We start from the raw sequence: 22957 nt of genomic DNA on the forward strand, positions 1-22957 counted from the left end.
GGTCAGCAGCAGAGTGACAGCCTAGAACCCACAGTGAAGGCTGCAGTACCGGTTGGTGGGTAGCAAGTTCTAGGCTGCTTCATCCCCAGCCCCAAAGAAGCACACAAGAGGGACAGTGCCCTCTGAGCACAGTACTGCCTATGTCCAGCACTGGCATATCCCAAGTGCTGAGGAGCGGGGTAGAGCACCGTAATAGTGGTAGTGCCTAGGGAAGCAGAGATCTGGTATGTGCATCCTGCTGTCTGGGGAGACCTGTCTAGGGAACTTCAGAATGAACTGACTTTGGTGTCCTCAGGGGTATGGCTGGGCATGCCTGGGTATCAGTTACCCACAATAAGTCACAGTGACAGCCATGCATGCCCCATCAGTGTGAATCTTGTCACACCGTGACAGGCCAAATGAAAATCGCCCAAAAGATGGACATCCTCATCACTGGTATGAGAGACTGAGGCCCTGGGAATGGGGACAGCACTCAGTGAAGGCTGAGCTGCCTGGGGTGTGTGTGGGGGGGGAGATGCCCCACTTGTTACATGACACTCCTGCCACGGCCTCACCCTGCCTCTGAGTTGCAGGCCAGGGTCACTGAGGTCACAGGTGATCAGGCATGCATGTGCACACACATCTGGAAACCATCAGCGTTTATTGGTGGAGAACGGAATGCCTTGTCACAGAACCCTTGTGTTAAAAACGGCAGAGCAGAGGACGTTTATTAAAAAACGGAGAAAAGTGAGTTCACATTGAGTTGAGCGAAACACGGCAGCTTGTCCTGGTCACTCCTCAGCAGCCTCGGCAGAGCTGGAGACGTGCAAGTGGCTCAGTAGCGGCGGGTAAAGTGGGGGTATGCGTGGGGGTGGGGAGGTGGGACTCTGCTGTTCCGGTCCTGACTGGCCACTCCACCACCTTCTATTCCACCACCAGGCACCACGTGGCCCTGGGAATGTCCTGGTGCAAAGTTGCCTCGCCTAGGAACAGAGGCAGCAAGTTTGGGGGGGCAACAGGGCTCCAGGAGGGATGCTGGGTGTGCAAGGTGGTGGTGGGGTTGCTGAGCAACTGGATACTCACACATGCAGGGAGGAAAGGAAGCTCTTACCCTGCCACACCGCCCCGGCTGGCCACCACATGTCCTGGACCTGAGGGTCCAACAAGGCCCCGCTCAGCACCTGCAGGAGAAGACCATGCAGACGCAGTGTTCGTCCAAGACAGGGCCCCTGCACACCCCCCACCCCTTTGCATACCTTGCCACCGTAGGTGCTCCCGGCCCATTGCATCTGCGTCCACAGCACCCTGCCAGGCATGGACCTGGTGTTCCTCCAGCCGTGGGTGGTGCTCTGCCCAGTCTCGGCTGCTCCTTTGCCAAAACAAAAAGTTACAGCTGCCCTGAAGGCACTGTGTGCTTCACAAGACCACGGATAGCCACAATGGGAGTGACATGTCCTTCATTTAGTGGCTGATGAGGGACGGGCATGGAGAAGTCCAGCGTATGTCAGCAAGAGGACCTGAGTGTAAGGCCAGCATCCATGGAAGAAGCCAGGCATTGCTATACATATAACCCAAGCCCTGAGGGGCAGGAGGACCTCAGTGCTACCTGCTCAGCAAGTCTGACCAGAAAAACAGCAGCTGGCAGTTTAGTGGGAGATCCTGTCTCAGACATTCAGGCAGAAGAGCAACACAGGAGGACAGTGAGGTTCTTTTTCTTGTGCATACACATCTGTGTGCACATGTGCACACACAGCCATAAACAGAAAGAACAAGCCAGTCTAAAGTGAGAACATTCCACACCGTGTCCGAGTAAGATACTAGCCGTGACTGGAGTAAGGCTTGGCCCCTGGGACATGGTCAGTGAGACAAGGGTACACACTGTGGACTGACTACATGATAAATGTCTATAACAGGTGACTCCAGACACAGGAAGCAGAGCAAGCCAGAAGCCACATGGAATAAGATATGGCTACTTAGGGGTGCTGAAATGATCTCAAGTTAACTCATGATGGGTGCTAGCAGGAGTCATGAGATACACGTGTGCACACGTGTGATCCAACACCTGGGAGGCAGAGGTGGGAGGATTGTAAGTTCCAGCCTGGCCTGGGCTACACTGTGAGACCCTCACTCTAAATACCAAACCACAAGCTTGAGATCAGGGCCCTGACATCAACAGCTAGCCTGGTCACCCTGGTAGCAGGGACGGAAGGCCCAAGCCTGCCAAATGTTCCCACTGTAACATCTACAGGGCAGCCAAAGAACACCCAGGCAGGCTGGTCCCCACAATCATACCTTCTCCCTGCCTTCCTGAGTCAGTGTCACTAGCATGAGAACCCCAGAAGTCTGTCCTAGAACCCCAAGTGACACATGGGGCCAAGCTGGGACAGCATAGCCACTCACCTAGGGGTAGGGGGCAGCCCCCGGCCCTCACTCAGCCTCTTGTCAGAGCCATAGCCCCCCCAGCCATCACGTGAGTCTCGGCCATGTCGCTCCGGGGGTCCTGTGTGGGTGTGGCGATCATCATAATGCTAGAAGACAGAAGGGAGGCTGGGCTCATACCCCATCCTCTAGGTTGGCCCTGTGCTGAGCCACATGACTGCGGTCAGTCCCCACCCTGGGCCTGTAGCAGAGACATCACAGGTCACACTGAAGGTGTTGACTTCAGCAGCCCTAGATGGCTGGTCTGCACCTGAAACCCATCCAATTGGGGAGTTGAGGGGATGCTCCTCAGAAAACATCATTTCCAGAAGCCACCATGCGCTGACCCCCAACTTACACCCTATCCACCCCTCACAGACTCAGGTACCACTTGCGTGTAGTCCTCAGAGCCAGCAGAAAGTCTGGACTATGCAATATCCTACATGGCTTCTAAGCCAACACCTGGAGCGATCCGGATCCCCAAAGAGCTGAGATGTGACGTCCCCAAGCCAAGTGGGCATTGAAGACACAGGGTCAATAGATCCTTGACTGAGAGATGCTAAAAACCTAAGACCCAGGCTGTGTCCACACTCTTGGGTGACTAAACACTCACATTCTTGCTCCTCTCTACCTGGGGCCAAGCTCACTCCCCTCACCTAGTCAGGCCAAAGATGAGCACCCCTACTCACCTGTATGTCCCGCTCGCCAATTGCTGGCCGTGGCCCGTCCCTCCTGCAATGGCAGAGTCGTGAGCATGGCAGGGACATGCTCTGCTTTGTCTCAGACTACTAACATGCACATGCCAGGAGAAATGGTCCCAGGACAAGGCAGACACATACATGGAAGCATCTGAAGAGGCTGACCAAGGGCCCCAGGGTCCTGCCATCCCTAGTGAATCAGACTTCATGCTAGCTCTCACCTGACCCCCATTCAGAAATGGCAGTGGGGAGACGGCCAGAGAGCATGATGTGGACTCTGAGAAGAGGGACCAGTGGGGACACAGGTTTGACCCTCAACTGAGCGAGCAGCCCAGGATTCCCATGTCTTGTGATAACCATGAACCCCACGGAGGAAAGCAGACAGACATGGGGGACAGGGACTGGAGACCCCTGAGCCATACAGACAGAGAGAGTCAGGCATAGCACATTGTCCAGCACTGCCGGTTGCTGGGCTGGTCTCTGAGGAGGACAAGCCATGCAGAGAGCTTCAGAACCTCCAAGTGGCCAGCCAATACGATTACAGGCTGGCAGGGGGTGGGGGGTGGGGTGGCCGTGACGAGGCTGACCTGTCTGCAATGTGGTCCTGGTACTGGCCACGCTCACGATGGTCAAAGTCGTGGAAGCGGTGATCAGGTCGTGGGAAGTCTGTGTGGTACCGGTCCTCCACTGCCATGCGCTTTCCTTCCAGCCAGTATGTGTCCTCCCTCCTGAAATCAGAGGACACACACATCATTGTGACAGTAAAGCAGGCACAGGGGAGGTGCTGGGAGCTCTCACCAGGCACAGAGATCATCACTGACCACTCCGCTATGGTGCACAGCTTCCAGCCCAGGCTTTCTGAGCACCTCAACCTCCCTTGAGATTCTCACCATGGTGAAGGCTGTGAGTGTGAATGACGTGTGTGCAGCTGGGGAAGGGTGAATGTGAGCATGCACAGCTGAGGAAGGGTGAGTGTGAATTCGAGTGTATGCAGCTGGGAAAGGGATGCTACAGGAAAGCGGTGACCTCAATTCAGCCCTTCAGGGCCCAGAACAAGGTGGCCTGGATGGTGATGTCTCAGGACAGTGCTCACCGGGCATCCAGGTCACAGGGCCGCCGCAGCGCCCGCCGCTCCTGCTCAGCCCGCAGCTGCTCCTGCTGCCGCCGCAGCTCCTCCCGCTCACGTGCAATGCGCTCCTGCTCCTTGCGGCGCTCCCGCTCCACGCGCATGCGCTCGCGCTCCAGCCGCTCCCGCTCCAGGCGCTCGCGCTCCAGCCGCTGCCGCTGGCACTCAAGCTGAAACCGCTCGCGCTGCAGTCGCACCTTCTCCCTACGCTCGTGGAAGGCATCCAGCCGCTGCTCTCGCTCCCGCTGCTCCCGTGCCCTGTGGACACATGGCCCATGCGGGGCGGGGGGTGGGTGGGTGGGGGTGGAGGGTGCTGACCTTAGGTGTCAGCCTGGGACCGCCTCAGTCCCTGGTGGAAGCCACAGTGACAAGGAGAGAGGGCCAAACATGGCCCCTAGCTGAGCACTGACCTACAAAGCTCTGGAGAAGTGAGGAGTCTCCAGTGAGCACTCACCCCACTCCCCTCCCACTCGTGAGGAACTCCCAGCTCTGACACCTGGAACCCATGGAGGCACATGCTGGGCTGTGGACGCTCAGGTCACTCCTGACTTGAGGCCTTGGGTTAGTGTTGCTCTGTGATTGTGAGGTGTCAGTCACTCTCACCAAAGGCCAAGAAAGTACAGTGTAAGGCAAGGCTGAACCCCCCCCCCCAGGTCAAGGGCAGGGCTCCTGCTTTACCAGACCAGCCTCTGTAATGCTTGGCACTGAACAGGCACTGGGCCACCCTCCCTGGGTCTCATGATGGAGCACAGGTGGAACCCTCCCCCATTCGATAGCAGCGTACTTGGGACACTGCTGCAAGGATAAGTTTGAGTGGTGACAAGTGGAAGGTCTAGGCCAAAAGACAGTCACCCTGGAAAGACAGCCCTGTGAGGAAGATTATGGTGATGCTGCAGCCTGAGGATGCCCCACACTGCTCACATGCCATCCCCATACACAGAGGGTTTTGGTGGGGAAGGCTGGGGGTCTGCACGAGGGAGCCTCCATCAAAGCCATATAGGACAATTTGCCTTGCACCCGTGCAAAGTGCAAAGCCCCCAGGACAGGAAGGGCTCCCACAACTTTCTCCCAGGAGCTGCTGCTCTCACTGCATCTGGCTGAGAAAGCGTGGCCCTCAGCCCCAGCAGCCCAAGCCCGTCCTGCTCACTGCTTACCTCCGCCGCTCTGATTCCCGGATCTCGCGCTCACGCTGCCTCTGGCGCTCTCGTTCCCGCTGCTCTTTGATTTTGTCAAAAGACAGGATGTCTCTCTTTTCCTTGCTTTCAGATTTGCGTTCTTGACTCTTGGAGCTCTGCCGACCAAATAGTTTACTCAAGTGAGGAAAGCAGTGGCTCCTGCTGACCACAGTCCCCACCCCCTCATCAAGCCACAACTGCAAAGGGTTTTGATAGTCTGAGACAGAGTGTTGCCATGTAGCTGAGGCAGACCTGGAACTCACAATCCTCCTGCCTCTGCTTCAGCCTCCCAAGGACTGGCAAAACTCTACAGAAGGCACCAGATACTGGCAACCATGCCTTTGACAAAGCGTGTCTTTAAGGGCCAAGCCCACTCATGCTCTCCAAGGCCACCCACAACTGCCATGTCAAACACTCTGCAAGATTCTGAGCCCTTGAATCCAGGGCCTCCTGCCAATGCTCACACTCAGAATCGTTGGGGCAGCAGACAGGAAATAACTTAGTACCTGTAATACTGAGTTTTAAGGCCAGATTAAATGACACTAGCCTGTCTCAAAAACAAAACAAAACTTGGGTGCAGTGGCACAAGTCTTTAATCCCAGCAGTCTAGGCATAGATAGAAGGATCACTATGAATTTGAGGCCAGCCTAACACTAGTAAATTCCAAGTCAACCTGGGCTCCAGGGAGACCCTACCTTGAAAAAAACAAAATAAGTAAACCAAACAACAACAACAAACCAAACAAAAATCCCCCAAACAAAACAAGCCAGGTGTGGTGGCACATGCCTTTGATCCCAGCACTCAGTAGGCAAAGGTGGAAGGGTTGCTATGAGTTCGAGGCCACCCTGAGACTACATAGTGATTTCCAGGTAAGCTTGGGCTAGTGAAAAACCAAAAAAAAAAAAAAAAAAAAAAAAAAAAAAGTTAATGTGACACCATTTCCATTTCTAAGACAAGCCTGCGTCCCTGCACACATATGTGGCACACAAGTGCTGCCCTGTAGGAATGCAAGTCCAGGGCATCCATGACTGGGCAGGGCTCTTCTTGAAGGCTCTGTACTGAGAATGCACACCAGCCACATTCCTCTCTGTACAACCGTGGCTCTACACTCCTGAATGCGGGGCTGGGGATGGAACCCAGGGTGTCACCACTCTAAGCCCACACCCTACCAACGGGCAGCTGGCTGCTCGCAGTGTTCCTACTTCAGTGGTGACTTGTGCCACAGAGTCCTCAGCTGCGTCCAAAGCAGGAGGCAGCTCCTTGTGGCCATCTGGGGTTAGCACACATGGTGATCAGGGCCAAGGGACACCTCTTGGGATGATTGGTCTGAGATTTGCTCTGAGATGGGGACTCTTCTGTTTTTATTTATTTTTAATCAAGGCAGGGTCTCACTCTAGCATATTTTTTAAATTTTTATTTTTATTTTAGAGAAAAACTCCAGACGCTTGCACACCACCTAGTGGGCATGTGTGACCTTGTGCTTGCCTCAACTTTGCATGTCTGGCTTACATGGGATCTGGAGAGTTGAACATGGGTCCTTAGGCTTCACAGGCAAACACCTTAACTGCTAAGCCATCTCTCCAGTGCCTCCCCCCCTTTTTTTCTGATATAGTCTCACTCTCCCTCAGGCTGACCTGGAACTCATGGCCTTTTGAGTGCTGGGTTCTACTTTTTGTTCACAAAAGGTTTGCTGAAGTTGCCCAAGCTGGCCTGGAACTAACTTGATTTTTTTTTTTCCCCTCCAAGGTAGGGTCTCGCTCTACCTCAGGCTAACCTGGAATTCACTATGTAGTCTTAGGGTGGCCTTGAACTCACAGTGATCCTCCTACCTCTGCCTCCTGAGTACTGACTGGGATTAAAGGAGTGCGCCACCAAGCCCAGCTTAAGGCCTTGATTTTGATTTCCCCCATCTCAGCCACCCTAGCAGCTGGGACTGTACAGGCCTGACACAGGGCACAGAATCTGTGAGTCATCACTGTGTCCAAGTCTCCTGCTTTTTGAGCACAAGGTTCAAAAGCCACTGCACAGGCTGACTCCTCTGTGGTGGGGTTAGGCAAGACAGGCACCACACCACTGATTGGCTGGGGCTGCCTGCAGTTTGTGCTTTCAGCACCCGTTCTTCCTCCAGAGGTGTCAGGGCAACACTTGTGAGAAGTGAACTGGGAGACTTTGAAATGTGATGCAAGCACATCAAGGGCCCCCATTTCTACAGGGGTCCACATGGCATCCCCACCCTGCGCCTGGGCGCCGATGCTCACTCTCTCCTTGGACCTGCTGGCAGTCTTCACGCTGATGACAGGCTCGCCCTTTGATTTGTCCATCACCACTGTACGCTCTGCACCTCTGCTTCCTGCAGGGAAGCACAGCAGGCTGTGAGCCAGCATCCCCTCCCCCCGCCACCACTGGGAACGGCCAGCCCCAGAGAAGCAGGCACTCTCGGCTCCTCCTGCATGCACCTGGTCAGGACAGGTCCCTCCACACACACAGCAGCCAGGCTCTGAGCACTGGCACCATGGCTTCTCTGGGCACATGGACACCACATCCCTGTGAACATTCTGGTGACCCCACACATGCTGCCCCACAAAGCAAAGGCTGGCTGGGCTTTTGGATTCCACTTGTGATCCAGGGTGGGTATGGATGGATGGATTGTTCGGGCAGAGCACGCTAAGCCCCAAGCAGACTGGGTGGGTGTGCAACACATGGTGGAACCAGCCCAGCATGCCAAAGTACTTCACCCTCTGATGGCAACAGATGCTTTCTTTATGCAGTGCTGGGGATTGAACCCAGGGCCTCACACATATCAGGCAGGTGCTCATCATGGATGCAATATCCTCAGCTGTTTTTACTTTTGGAGTTAGGATTGCTGAAGTTGCCCAAGCTGGCCTGGAACTAACTCTGTTGCCAGGCCGTGATTTTGACATCCCCTACCTCAGCCACTCTAGCAGCTGGGACTGCACAGGCCCGACATGGGACACAAAACCTGTGAGCTATCATCATGTCCAAGGCTCCTGCATTTTTTTTTTTTTTTTTTAATTTTTGAAGTAGGGTCTTGCTAGAGTCCAGGCTGACCTGGAATTCACTATGTAGTCTCAGGGTGGCCTTGAACGCATGGCAATCCTCCTACCTCTGCCTCCCGAGTGCTGGAACTAAAGGTGTGTTCCTCCAAGCCAGGCTAAGGCTCCTGCTTTCTAACCAGCATTCCCCAAGGTAAAACTGCCAAGTCACAAGCTCACAGCACCTCTCCCATGACCCTTGCCAGGCTGCCTTTCCTTTCCCACTGGCACTCACCGGATCTGGTGATCCGAGAGCGACTGGAGGCTCCAGGTTTGAGCTCATCTTGATCCTCTTCTTCCTTTTTGATGTCTTCTGGTCTTTTCTCCTCTTTTCTCTCAACCTTCTCTTCCTTCTTGATCACAGGTCTACTTGAAACAGGGTTGGCAACCTTTAGTCCCCAAATGTAACACACACAGCAGCCCCCATCCCGGCCACTTGTGCTCGCATTCCCCTCTTGACTTGCTCCTAGTCCCACCTTGGGCTGCCACTAGAGCTACGTGGGGAGGGAATCTGCTGTCTCGTGGGACACTCCTCCTGCCCACCCCCAGGCCCAACTTCGCATGATGGCTATACCCCAGAAACTCCCCAACTACAAAGACTTTTATGAAGATAAATTGCTAACTAAGCACAGTGGCAGACCTGTTACTGCAGCACCAAGGAGGCTGAGGGGAAGATGACCCATGTGAGTTTCCAAAGGCCTCAGCTCCCAGCAGCTGCCTGGCACAGTGTGGCCACCCATAGCACGCTGCCTATCAGAGCCACTGGGTGGTGCCCAAGCCAGGCCTCTGCCCAATGCTTCAGACTGCTGCGTGCCCAGGGCCAAGCACTCATGGCCACCACTCCCCCTACAGTCCTCATACTGGGATGGGAATGCCATGGATGGCCACCCAAAAGCTTCCATTATGGCGCAGGTCACTTGGCAATGCCAACATGGTGTGTAAAGCAGGAGTGCTGCACAGGGCCCTAGAACAGCAGTCACTCCATCCTAGTTCAACTGCTGGACATCAACACCCATCCTGACACTCAGGACAAGTCATGACCATCAACATGCAAGTCAGCCTGGAAATGGAAGCCCATCCCAACATGACTAGCTTCCTGAGCCACTGGCCCCATCATGCATCAACAGGGCCCACCTGCTCAGACACCACCAATAAGGACAAAATTAGAACCTGGCAAGCCAAATTCGAGAAACGTATGCCTTTTCTATTTTTACTACAGGTGTAAATCAGTTCCTTTTTCAGGAAGAGCACTACAGGCCCTGGGTTCCAGAACCACTGTGCCAAGGTACCACCGGGTGCCATGGGAAGGCTCAGCATGCCAGGCTATTTTTAACTTAAGCCATATGTAGGGCATGCCTGGCACCTGTGAGACATGGCACAAGCTACCAGCTCAAGGTCATGTGCTATGATGAGAAGGGCTGTGCGCCTAGGAGCACTTTCTCCAGCCCAAGCTGGGCCCTGGTCCTCTGCTGTGAAGAAAATGCCAGAGCCCCGTGAAAACCAGTGTGCAAAAGCAGCAAGTCTTGAGGTGGTGTTCCAGGGCCCTGAGGTCAGGGCTGAGGTTAGAGGTCTCCCTCTCGTGTTTGCCACTGCATAAAGGAGCTCTGGGCTGTCTGCACACTGATTAGGGACTGCACGTGTCACCTGCAGGGTCACTGGTTCCTGTGGCCCATGCCTGACCTAGGAAGCGAGCGGCAGAAGGGGTAGCAGCATCCATGAGACCCGTACTTTTCTGTCTTGATCTCCACCAGATGCGGCCTGTCGGCGCTCGGCACCTTCTCTTTTTTCACTTCGCACTCTTTCTTATCCGCCACCTTCTTCCCAGAAGGCTCATTTTTGGCCTGAAGTTTAACAGGACAGGGATGAGTTGGGGATTGGCTGGCAGCTTGCTCCTGAGACCTGGTGCAGCAGAGTCAAAGGTACTCACCTTCTCCACAGAGATCATCCGCCCATGCAGCTCAGTCCTGTGCAAATGGCCGATACACCTTGTTGCCTCATCTGAAGTAGACATGGTGACGAACCCATAGCACCGAGCCCCAGGACTGCGGGCGTTGGTGACCACCTTGGCCCCGACGACCTCCAAGAGAAAAGGCACACTTGGAATTGAGTACAGGTGGAACAGATGGCAGTGGGGCACATGTTAAACATCATGACAGTCACCCAGCATGGTGAGCTCCTCCCAACCACTCAGGTACCTTGACCTATCCAACATGACAGAAGCCAAGTGTGGCTGAGGTACAAGGATCACTGTGAGTTCAAGGCCAGCCTGGGCTGAGTGAGTTCATTAGCCTAGGTTAGACACCTTGTCACAAAAACAAAAATCCAGGGTGGTTCTGACATGGGCCGAAGTGAGAGAATGTGGCTGAAACTGAAAATCCTCCAATACCAGTACCTACACCACAGGACTGTGGAATCAACAGGTTGGTCCTGCTCAGTGGAAGGCATCTGCTCGGAGAACCCCTCCCCCAGCCAGCCCTCAGCCTGGGCCAACCATGCTGTAAAAAGCTGGAGGCAGCCACACCTGTATGGAAGGGACTTAAGACAGTGGCCGGTGCTACCTCTTGCTTCCTGAGTTTCTAGGGCCCAGGCAGGGTAGGAAAAGGAGGCAAATTTCAAGCAGGCTAAGGAAAAGCAGGACTCTGAGTTGGAGACAGTCGAATGGCAAAAGCAGTGTGATGTGATGCAGCTCCTGCAGCAATGGGCAGGAGGCGGCCGTGGTGTCCAGAGATGTTCTGGACCTCTCCCAGGGCTTCTGCTGGCCATTCACAGGCAGGGTTCAGAAGGGGACTGTCCCAACAGGGGGACAAAATTGTCTTGAAGAGAAGGTGGGCTTAGCTCTGACTCCTTAAGCTCAGAGCTGGCCACTGAGGCTGACAGCCATGGTGCCCCTACACTGAAGAAAGCTCAGGAACAGAGGAGTTAGTCTCCTCATGAGGCAAAGTGCCAACCTTCGTCCGTAACTACAGGGCAAGCATGGAGAAGACTGGTCCATTGTCAACAGGAATGCCGCCAGTGACAGACTTGGGAGGAACAGACTGCCACAGCAGCTCTCCTCTGCATAGTCAAGAACTTAAGTCATAGGTCATCAAGGCCATCTGAAGCCACCTTCTGAAGAAGAGATGGCACACGAGGTGAGAAGCGTGGAAACAGACAGCAGTCTATTGTGATGAGTAGCTCTGGGTAAGACACTCAGTGAGCAGGAGCCCCAAACCACACGAGAGCTGATGACCTGAGGAGCAGGGACCAGGAAACCTGAGTGCATGTCCTTCAGCCAGAGATGGAGAGAAATATCTAGAAAGCTGACAGACAGCTGAAGAACAAGGACTCCAGGGGTTGCCTCACCCACAAGAGCTCCTAAGATGCCATGTTCTTCCCTTCCCCAAGGGGCAAGTTACTAAGACTGAACAGCACAGGCTGGCACAAGGTCAGGCCAGTGTGGCCTTTTATGTGTCTCTCAACCACAGCTGATTAAAGCAAGACTAGCACCTACACCACGCAACAGCACTCAGGTGGGAGTGGGAGGCATACGCTCTAGGGAAGCACTTGGGCTATGCTACAACTTGCACAACTTCACCCACAGAGCCACGTTCTGAACAGCAGCAGTGAGCCCTGACAGACCCCAGACACAAGCTGATGCTCAGACCTGCTGAACCACCATGAGGATAAACACAGCAGGGACCAGCCACCACCACAGATGAACTGGGGAAAACACCACTGGCCCTTGCCCCCACATCCCGTGCCTCTGGCTGGAAGTGAGCTATGGCCAGGTCAACAGGCACTTAGGCCTTGCAAAGGAGCTGTGCTCACTTCTCAGTGCCCCACCCTCACTCCCCAGCCATGCCCTGCAGCACCTGGGTCAGGGCAGAAGCCCTTCTTAGGAAAACCCAGAGTAAGCAATGTGATGCAGGTTGGGACAAAAGGGATAGCCAACTTCTGCAAACAGGAGGCAACACCTCCCCACACTTAGGTCTCAGCAATCTCAGAAAGAGGCCAGACCCAATGAACAGTGCACAGGGGCCAGTACTTATCACTCATGGCAAGACAGCTCTTCTCTTTCTGTCATCATGTTCCTATGGCAAGATCTGAGCGCACACGCTTTCTGGCCCTTGCCAGCACAGAACACTTAAGGACTCTAGTCATCAAACATCTAGTCTGGGAAAGCTGGAGAACAGAACGGCTGTCCTGGTAATCTGTCACATTCAGCCTGCAGCACTGCTCACATGGCCGTGATCCCAACCAGGGTCTGAGCAGAGTAGGGGCATGATGAATCCCATTCCCACTGGACCCTGCCTGCTCCAAACCAAAACACGAGGCACACAAAGCCTGATGGGCTTTCTTCTCTTTCAAATGTTTGCCCCCTGCCCTGGGAGTTTTTCTAGGTAGGGTCTCACTCTAATCCCAGCTGATTTGGAACTCACTGTAGTCCCGGGCTAGGCAATCTTGCCTTTGCCTCCTGAGTACTGAGATTAAGGGTGTGAGCCACCACACCTGGCTTAGGATGTATATTTTTATTTTGGCATGATGCTTTAAATAACATAGCCCTTTTATTTATTATTTGAGAGAGAAAAAGGAAAATTGTAGTCATGCCAGGACCTCCTGCCACTGTGAATGAACTCTAGATGAATTCATCACTCTGTAAATCTGGCTTTCTGTGTGAGCTGGGGAAGAGAACCCAGGGTGTCTTTACAAGCAAGTGCCTTTAAAAATTTTTTTTTTTTAATTTATTTGAGAGAGGGAAAGAGTAAGGAAGAAGCAAAGAGAGAGAGAGAGACAGACAGACACAGAAAGAAAGAGATGGGTGCGCCAGGGACTCCAGCCACTGCAAATAAACTCCACATGCATGTGCCACCTTATGCATTTGGCTTATGTGGGTCCTGGGAAATAAAACCTAGGTCCTTAGGCTTCACAGGCAAGTGCCTTAACCGCCAAGACAGCTCTCCAGCAACCCCTCCTTTTTTTTTTTTTTTTTTTTTTTTAAAGATAATAGTCTTATGTAGCCTAGGCTGGCCTCCAAGTAGCTTTATAACAGAAAATGACCTTGAGCTCTTGATCCTCCTGCCTTCATCTGAGTGCTACAATGCCCTCCTGTTTTATGCAGTGCTGGGGATGGAAGCCAGAACCTCATGCATGCTAAGCCCCAAGTAAAGCACAAGATTCAAGCTAGGCCTGATGGCCAGGCCTAACACCTCAGCTACTCCACAGCCTCAGGTAGGAGGATGGCAAGATCAAGGCCAACAGGGAGGTCCCTGATGTCCCCAAAACATTACAGGCCATTGCCGAGGCCCTTGGTTTCCCACCAGGAATAGATGGTAAGACCCTATTGCTGAAGACTCCACATACTTGGGCTGCAAGGCCACTGAGAAGTCCTGCTCGAACTAAGCTGATAACCTCCTCCATGTAGACCAGCTGGAAGAAGCCATTCTGCATGCAGTTCAATGGGAGAAAGAGATACCACCAGTGAAGTCACTCAACAGTGGACACTGCAAGCCTTATATTTGGCCAGCCAGGCCAAATGAGCCAACCGGTGCAATAGTGGCACATCTGTTATGGGGGACATCAACCACCCTCTCATTTGACTGGAGGCCTGCTCCATGGGAGGGAATACATCCCTGATACTGAAAACTTAAAACAGGGGTAGTCATGAGCCCCAGGGGTATAACTGTTGCTGTCTGGCTAAATGTATATACTATGCTTATCAAACTGCCCAGTAAGCACTTCTCTTAATGTTCATACCCTTATATTAATGCTACTCTCACTTTTGGTAGAGAATCTTCTCTTTTCAGATGGCAGTGACCGTGGGATGACTCAGAAGGCATCATGGTGCTGGAAAGAAGTAATCGGAGTGCTCAGTACTGCAATATCTCTATCACACCTTCCAAGGCTCAGGGTCTATTGCGGAAGAGGTGGCGGAAAGAATGTAAGAGCCAAAGAAAGGGTAGGACTCCTTACAATGTGCTCCCCCCAGACACAAAATGGCCTGCATATCCATGACCTCACAGTGCCTGACACTACCTACACAAGACCATCATAATAGGAGGAAAAGATCATGACATCAAAATAAAAGAGGGACAGATTAAGATGGGGAGAAGGGAGTTTCAAAAGGGAAAGTGAGGGGGGAGGAAGGGTATTACCCATGGGATATTTTTTATAATCATGGAAGTTGTCAATAAAAAAAAAATTGAAAAAAAAAGAAAAGAAAAAAAAAAGATCAAGCCCAAGCTGTACAACTTAGTAAGGCCTTGTTTCAAAATAAAAAGCAGGGCTGGAGAGATGGGCTCAGCAGTTAAGGTGCTTGCCTGCAAAGCCTAAGGACCCTGGTGCAAGTCCCCAGTACCCACATAAGTCAGTCACACAAAGTGGTGCATGCATCTGGAAGTTGTTTGCAGTGGCTGGAGGCCATGCCACACCCATTCATTCTTTTTCTACTTGAAATAATTAAACATTTAAAGTTTAAAAAAATTAAACAATAATAAATGTTGGCAAGAATGTGGGGAAAGAGGAACCATCATTCACTGCTAGTGGGAGTGCAAACTTTTACAACCACTGTGGAAATCAATATGAAGACTCCTGAAAAAGATGAAAACACAGCTACCAATTGACCCAGCTATTCCTATATTGGGCATTTGCCCTAAAAGCTCCACTCTTCACTGTAGAGATATTTGCTCAACCATGTCTATAGCCGCTTAATGCACAATAGCTAAGATGGCCATCATTTGACAAATGGATAACAAAGATGTGGTACATATACACAATGGAATTCTACTCAGCAGTAAGGAAAAAATGATATAATAAAATCTGTAGGAAAACAGATGGACTTGAAACAGATCATACTAAGCAAACTCACACAATCACAGAAAGACAAATCACTGCATGTTCTCCCTCATCTGTGGTTTCTAACCTGGAACATCTGGAGTTGCAGGCATACCTGGCAGGCAACTCAGAGGTCAGATAAGAGGAATGGAAGTTTTTCAGGGAAGGGGAATGGGAAGGCTGGTGAAAATACACATAAAACTAAATCCAAAATGAATTCATTGCACAGAAACCTTTCCCCTTGATAGCAGACTACGTGATTGTGGTAGTTGGAATAGACGGTCCTCAATATATTCACCATTTTATTAGTTTGTTGTTTGCATCTGCAGCCATTTGTCTGAAGGCAGTATCACTGGGTGGATCTTAAGGTGTGGTAGTGAGTTTAAGATTTCAATCTAAAGATAAAAAGTGTGCCTACCTGGAGTTCCTAAAGTATGCAGTGCTGTGCTGTGTGGCTTCTGACTTTTAGGCTTATGCTTCTCTGTGTTTGGTCCTGTGAAAGCAGGCCAGCTTCTTCTGTCATTATGGAACTATGGATCTATAAGCTTCAATAAATCCCTTTCTCCATAACTGTGTCTGGTCTGGAAGTTCGAACATGAAGTTGTCTGCTATAGCTATATAACCCTCAACAGGAGTATGCAGGGATTGTCTGGTAAGAAGGGGCCTAGAGAGGGTGGGATGAAGCCTAGCCCTGAAATATTTGGCTCTGGCTTGTAATGCCCAGTACCAGAAATTTGTTATAATCCACATTGAGCTGTTGATCGGAGTGACCTATGAAGTTCCCAAAGTGAGACAGGCTTTTGTCAAAGCACTTGATTAACCCGCCTGACGTAAAAGACCCTACTGCTTAACACATGCTACAGACACAGAACATGGAGAGATCTGGCTGGAATCTGGAAGAAAGCCACTTACTAGATGGTCTGCTTGTACAGTGGGGGAAATGCCCCATGAGCTGACAGGGGGAAATGGCCAACAACATTGAGAGCTAGCAGGGGACACTGCTACACAAAACAACCAGCCTGACAAATGGACACACCCATGCAATGGTGGCACCCAGCTTAGGTGGGTAACCAATGGCTCTGATTGGCTAAGAGATCTGCTCAGTGGAAAGGAACCCTTAGCTGGAACTGGAAACGGAATCAGAGTCCTATGGAGAACAAGATCATGGACTCCAACAAGAAGCTCACACAAGTCTTTAGTGAAAAGTGAGGCTACATCCATCAAAATCTCTCTAAATTAACAATACTTATCCCACTGAACCTATGCTAACTGGCGTCATTCTCCAGTGAAGAAAGTTTTTCTTTTTTGGAAGACAGCAAGAAGCGAGGAGATAAACCACCCCTCATACATCATCCAGGGCCCAGGTGAAACCACAAATTGGTGAGATGAGCAAGAGTGCTGCTTCAATGGCTAGCCTGTCAACCAGTGCCAGGGTGAAGGAGACAGGCACTGAGGATACTCAAATGCAACAAAGCAGAAATCCAGAACCTGCTGAGAGACCAGCACTAAAGCAGACTTGAAAAACAACTACCACGGCTCAGGGATTTGCAGAAGAGGGGCCAGAAAGAATGTAAGAGCCATGGAACAGAAGGGAAGGGAATGTCCAGAGGCACTGCCCCTCACCCATGACTTATTGATGCTCTCACATTTCATAATCCATAAACATAGGGGGAACACCAGCAATCCCACTAAGGAGTGCCCTAGAGGAATTGTGGCAGGGAAGGGGGAAATTATGGTACCAACACATGACATGTCTATACAGTTTCTATTTACTACTAATAAAAAAAAAAAGATCAAAGGGGAAAGTGTGGGGTGTGGGGAGGGAGGAAAAATGTTAATAAAAAAAAAGACTACAATTCACCTTAAAAAAAAATAGCCGGGCATGGTGGTGCCCACCTTTAATCCCACCAGTCAGGAAGCAGAGGGAGGAGAATCACTGTGAGTTCAAGGCCACCCTGATACTACAGATTGAATTCCAGGTCAGCCTGGGCTACAGTGAGACCCTGCCTTGAAAAACCAAAAATAAAATAAAAGTAATATATGTAAAAAAAAAAAAAAAAGAGTGAAAAGAGGAGCCAGGCATAGTGGTGCACACCTTTTCATTCCAGCATTTGCAAGGCTGAGGTAGGAGGATCACCCTGAGTTCAAGGCTAGCCTGGGCTACAGTGAGTTCCAGGTCAGTCTAGGCTGGACCTAACTCAGTAGCACTCTGCTTGCTGCGTATGTGCCAGGCTCTGAGTTCTCTCCTTAACATGTCCCAAAGGCAAAAAGAGCCAAGAGCTGAAGAAACCAACACCAAGTAACAAGCCAGACTTTCTACCTCACCCCATCATGCCCCAGGGGCCTCCACAGAGAGCCGTACCTTTCCATGTTTGCTGAAAAGGTTCTTGAGGTCAGTAGCACGTGTGGAAGATGACAGCCCGCTCACCCACAGGTTCCTTCCTGAGCTGCTGCCCACATGGACTGCTGTGAGAGGGAGGTGGTCAGATTTCTCAGGCAAGGAGCAAGGCCACTGCAACCCCACAGTTGCCACCAAGAGCCTGACCTGCCCTGAGTTCAACTCCATAGCAAGGCCTAGGACTGCCACCCATAGGTGACAGAAAAAGCATGCCTGGCAGATCTGGGAGTCTCAACTCCAGCAGACTCATGGAGTAAAATGCTGTCACCTTAGTACTTGAAGGACAGGAGCATCCCCAGCACTCACAGATGCTGGCAGATGGGTAAACACAGTCCCCCACATCCGCAAAGCCCTCCTCCCGCCCAGGCCCCAAGGGAACTCATACCTTTTTCATCTTTAACGATTGGCTTAATGTCTTTTTCTTCCTTAAAAGAGCTAGAGACAAAAGTTAATGTTACTGACATATAGGAACAGAACCAGAGAGAACTGAGTTTTAAAAGTATGATGTGCTAAAACTGAATACCTACCAGGAGATTATTCTGAAATAAAATTCTGACAGACACCTTTGCCAGCTTATATCAGAAAATCTGACCCAAAATATAATGTCAGATTCCTAAATCAGTTCAGCTAAGCTGAAAGTAATGATTAGCATTTTAAGAACACAACCATAGTAGGTTGGGAAAGGAATCAGCCAGTAAAGAACGCAGGACTAAGCCAGTGTCTGGAAGGACTACAATGTCGGCAGCATGGCCGGCCAGCTGTGGACTGACAGCGTGTGTGTGTCACTAGTGACCAATGAAAAGGAGATAGCGTCTGGTCTAAATTGAGAATCCACAAACCTCATTTTCTGATCAGCGCCCTCACTGGCTGAGGACTCTTTAGGAGCCGCAGGGCCGTCATTACAAGCGTCAAAAGCAAACTTCTTCACGTCTTCTTTGCTATCTTGGGGTTCGGGGCTGGGCGCTGCTGTGGGCACTTCCAAGGCCAGCTCCTGGCTAGCAGCCTCAGTGAGCTCGGGGGCCGCGCTACTCTGCCCCTCTGGCTCCTCCAGCCCTACAGACTCGTGCTCCATGCAGGGGCCTCCGCCTTCACCCTCGATGGGCTCCCTTTTCACTACTGCTAACGGGGTGTCTGCCTTGCTCCACTGAGGCCGAGCGCGCGGTGACTCGCTGGCCAAAGCTAACTCTCCCTCCTCCTCTTGCTCCTCCTGCTCTTCTTCTTCTTCCTCTTCTGGGTGGCCGCAGCTTTCAAATAGGTCCTCTTCCTCCGCCAGCTTCCTGTCTGGCCCCACGCTACTTGTATCCTGTGCAAAGGGCTGCTCCAGCTCGGAACCTTCTTCTTTTACTGGCTCAGATTTACAAGTTTCCCCCAAAATGCCGAGTATTTTCTCATTTTCTACGGATTTAACAGGAATAGAACGGCACAAGGTTTAATGACCAGGAAACAAAGCAATCACAAGTGTGGAGCGGCACGGTGGCCAATGCTAATACAGAGATTGGAAAACCCGCGTCTCATAGCGCCCTGCCTGCGCCCTACCTGCACCTGGCCCCCCATTCCACACCCACACCCACTGTGCCTTTGCCAGTCTTCTTCAAGGTTTCAGGTTTTGGCCAGCCTGGGTCTTCCCACTTCCTTTCAACGTCCTAGGTGCTGACCCATTGCAGTCACAGTTGGCTGCCAGTGTGGCGGTTTCGTTTGTGTGACTTGTGGCTGGCACGACAGTCCAGTATGAGACAAGAGCCTCTTCGGTGAGGCGCTGGAAATGCGCAGTCCAAGAGGGAACGGCAGGTGGAGATCCTCGCAAACCCTCCGCTGCTTCTTCTGGGGTCTGCTTGCTTCTGGATGATGCCCTGACATCAGCCTGAGCCTGCCTCACCTGCCTGAACCCCAACTCCAGCTAGAATCATAAGATCTGTCATCAGGGGGGCGGGACACGACTCACGACCACTCTAGTAGTCGGAGGTTGGTAACCCACCCCTTGGCCACCTTCAGGCCATATAGGGCCCACAGACCTGGTGATATGGGGTGAGGGGGTTTCCAATCTCTGACCTCACATGATCTGGCATGCTCACCACTGGGGCATTTATGAGACCCTAACATGGCTTAGGACACACGCAGCTAAAACAAGGGCAGTGGACACTCCGGACAAAGTGTCGCGTTTGCCTTGTCAGTACCTGGCTCCATAAGGGCTCCTTCAGCGGCCTGTTGAAGAAAACCACAGGGGTGCTATCACTACCAAGGACACATCACACATGAAAGAAACCATGTCATATACAAGCTTCTGACATCCTGACATCCCCCCCCCCGCCCTAAAGCTACTACAGCTGCTGCCATCAGCAGAGACACAGGATCAAAGCAGAGGTCACAGTAGATGCAAGACAACCAGCATCTATCTGGCCCTATTGCACCAGCCAATCCCCTCACTGCCAGCAAAAAATGCCTCAACACGTGGGATGGAGTCCCAGCTCTGGCCTCTGCAAGCTGGGTGTTGCCTTCTCTTCATCTTGGGGTCACCACTGCCAAGCCACTAACCTACACCAACTCAAGCCCGAGTTCCTCTGATAGTTTTCCAGACACTTCTAGCATACAGCCACCTGGCTTGTCCCTGTCCCTTATGTCACTTCTGTCTGGTCTACTAAACTGTCCTCCCAACATCAGAATCTGCACTGCCCTGGCTCAGCACCAGGGGCCTAGTTACAGTGTGCACATGTAGCTAACTCTGACAGTGGCTGCTCCTGAAATGTCCCCAAGGCTCATGCTGAAGGCTAAGATCCCACACTGCTACAGTGGGGGTTTATGGGAAGTGAATGGACTATGAGGGTTCTGACCCTATCAACAGACTCTTCCACTGGTGGGCTCCTAACCAAATGGACTACCCCAGAAGGAAGGGATGCAACTGTTAAGGTGAGGCATGCCTGGCAGGCAAGCCCATCTTCCCCCTCTCTCCTCGTGGGAAGCAGTCTTCTCTGCTTCCCCCACCAGTCATGATGTTCTGTTCCTCTTCCCCTAGCATTAAAGCCACTGAGTCACCTGACCCTGAACCAAGACCTCTGAAACCATGAGCCACCCTTGAAACCACTTCTCTCAGGTGCTTGTCAGTGACAACAGCCAGCACCCACTGTGCATTTGCACCCAGGAAGACCAAGCACTCAAGATTCTTGCACTGCAGAGCCAACTGGTAAAGAAACTTACCGGAGTCACATGGAGATCTGATGTGGAATCTTCCAGACTCTCCTCAAACCCTTCACCATCTACCTGGAGAAGAAACAGAATGTGACTTGTGGAGTGCAGAGAAGTGAATGCCAAGGCCTGCCCCAGCCACTGGTGTCCCCTTCCTTCCTGGCACCCATCAGCATTGTTGGCCACGAACACAATCCTTCACCCCCTGCCCACAGTGGTGCTGTCACACCATGCCTTGTGGCAGGTCCCAGGAGCAGCTGTACTGGGCCAATAAGGCAGTTTCTGAGAATGACTTACACACATGATGGCGAGGCTCCACACAAACTCAAATGTTAACCTGTACTCCCCCAATTCCACTCAGTAGTGACAATACTTCCACTGGCTGCTTTCCTCTAGGCTATCTTCTGAAAAAATATTTTTACTTACTCATTTTAGAACAAGAGTGTGAGTGTGCAATGGGGGCCTTTGCCACTGCAAATTTACTCCAAATGCACCACTTTGTGCATCTGGCTTTACGTGGGTATTGGGGAATCGAACCTAGCTGGTGGACTTTGCAAGCACTTTTAACCACTGAATCATCTCATCTCTCCAGCATCTAGGCAACATGTTTGTTGTTTTCAATTTTTTTGAGGTAGGGTCTCAATCTAGCCCAGACTGACCCAGAATTCACTATAGGCTACAATTCACCCCCCACCCCAACACATAGGATTTCACTCTAGCTCAGGCTTCCTTGGAATTCACTATGTACTCTCAGTGTGGCCTCAAACTCATGGCAATTCTTGGGATTAAAGGTATGTACCACCACACCCAACTTAAGCTACAATTTTTTTTTTTTTAAAGCGAGAACTGGCACGCCAGGGCCTCAGCCACTGCAATCAAACTCCAGACAGTTGTGCCACCTACTGTGCACGTGTGACCTTGCATTTACATCACCTTTGTGCATCTGGATTATGTGAGATCTGGAGAGAAATCAAACATGGGTCCTTAGGCTTTGCAGGTAAGCACCTTAACCACCCAGCCCTTTAAGCTAGATTGCTTTGTTTTTTTTTTTTTCTTTTTGAGGTAGAGTCTCACTCTAGACCAAACTGACCTAGAATTCACTATGAAGTCTCAGGTTGGTCTGAAACTCACAGCAATCCTCCTATCACTGCCTCCCAAGTGCTGGGATTAAAGGTGTGTGCTACCACACCCAGCTTCCCTCTGATTGCTTTAAAACTGGATCTCTCTGAAGCCCAGGCTGGTGTGTAAGTGGAGATCCTCCTGCCTCAGCTGTGAGTCCATGTGATGTGGTGTGTGAACAGAGATGCTCCTCCTTCAGAGGCCAGAGATGGTGTAGTACTCTTTCTGTAGAGGGCTCTCTCTCTGAACCCATCACTGCTGACTAGTGAACTCCAGTCCTTCTCAGTCTCTGTTCCCCACAGGACTGGGGTGAGAGGAATGTGTAGCCACACCTCACTGTTTACATGGGTATTAGGGAATCAATCACAGGGCTGCTAAGGTATTCACGCTTGCATGGCTAGTGCTCTCACCCACCGAGCCATCTCCCCAGTCCCCAAACATTTAACCGACAGGATGAAGTGGGATATGGAGGTGCACACCTGTCAAACCAGCACTGGGAAGGCTGTAACAGGACATTTGCTGAGAGGTGAGGCCAGCCTGGGCTACATATTGAGATGCAGCCAAAACAGAACAAAAGACACCTTTCTTGGGTCTCCCTTGCCCAGCAGACTTGCTGTGAAGTGTAGTGACACCCAGAGGCACTCAGCACTGCCCCACCACAGGCACTGAGTATGTGAACTCTGACCTTATGTGCAATGCGCTGGTTCCCCACACAGAGACGGCCTGCACCAGGAGAGCAGATGCCTGCTTGCTCAGCAGGCAGAGCGCAGTACAGAGTACGCTGAAAGCAACGTGGCCACCCATGCCCCAGATGAGAATGTTTCCTCTCTTTTCTAGCCATTTTCGGTCTCACATTTCAAGTTGGCCTTGAATGCACTATATAGACAGGAACGACCCTTAGCTCCTGGTCCTCCTGCCTCTGCCTCCTGAGTACTGGGATGACAGACATGTGCCACCATTCCTGGTTTATGGGGTACTGGGGATGGACCCAGGGCTACATG

At 51.6% G+C, this 22957-nt stretch overlaps 1 protein-coding gene across 5 annotated transcripts in view; it reads right to left on the reverse strand.

Annotated features, from left to right (window-relative positions):
* Positions 1–623: 623 nt before the first annotated feature.
* Positions 624–22957, reverse strand: part of Safb2 (scaffold attachment factor B2) — a 28811-nt gene continuing 6477 nt past the window's right edge. For 2 of the 5 annotated variants that reach the window (XM_045134997.1, XM_045134993.1), the window contains 17 exons: positions 20850–20912; positions 19832–19859; positions 18497–19052; positions 18043–18092; positions 17622–17725; positions 10377–10526; positions 10178–10290; positions 8685–8818; positions 7655–7746; positions 5376–5512; positions 4189–4479; positions 3683–3823; positions 3087–3129; positions 2380–2507; positions 1236–1348; positions 1091–1160; positions 624–962 (listed from right to left, as the gene is read on the reverse strand). In XM_045134997.1, the coding sequence (XP_044990932.1) occupies positions 815–962; positions 1091–1160; positions 1236–1348; positions 2380–2507; positions 3087–3129; positions 3683–3823; positions 4189–4479; positions 5376–5512; positions 7655–7746; positions 8685–8818; positions 10178–10290; positions 10377–10526; positions 17622–17725; positions 18043–18092; positions 18497–19052; positions 19832–19859; positions 20850–20912 (2361 nt within the window). In that variant the 3' untranslated portion in view covers positions 624–814. The remainder of the gene's footprint in view (positions 963–1090; positions 1161–1235; positions 1349–2379; positions 2508–3086; positions 3130–3682; positions 3824–4188; positions 4480–5375; positions 5513–7654; positions 7747–8684; positions 8819–10177; positions 10291–10376; positions 10527–17621; positions 17726–18042; positions 18093–18496; positions 19053–19831; positions 19860–20849; positions 20913–22957) is intronic. The other 3 variants (XM_045134994.1, XM_045134996.1, XM_045134995.1) reach the window with 3 other exon arrangements.

This window comes from Jaculus jaculus, chromosome 15 (assembly GCF_020740685.1).
Source record: "Jaculus jaculus isolate mJacJac1 chromosome 15, mJacJac1.mat.Y.cur, whole genome shotgun sequence".
Lineage (NCBI taxonomy): Eukaryota > Metazoa > Chordata > Mammalia > Rodentia > Dipodidae > Jaculus > Jaculus jaculus.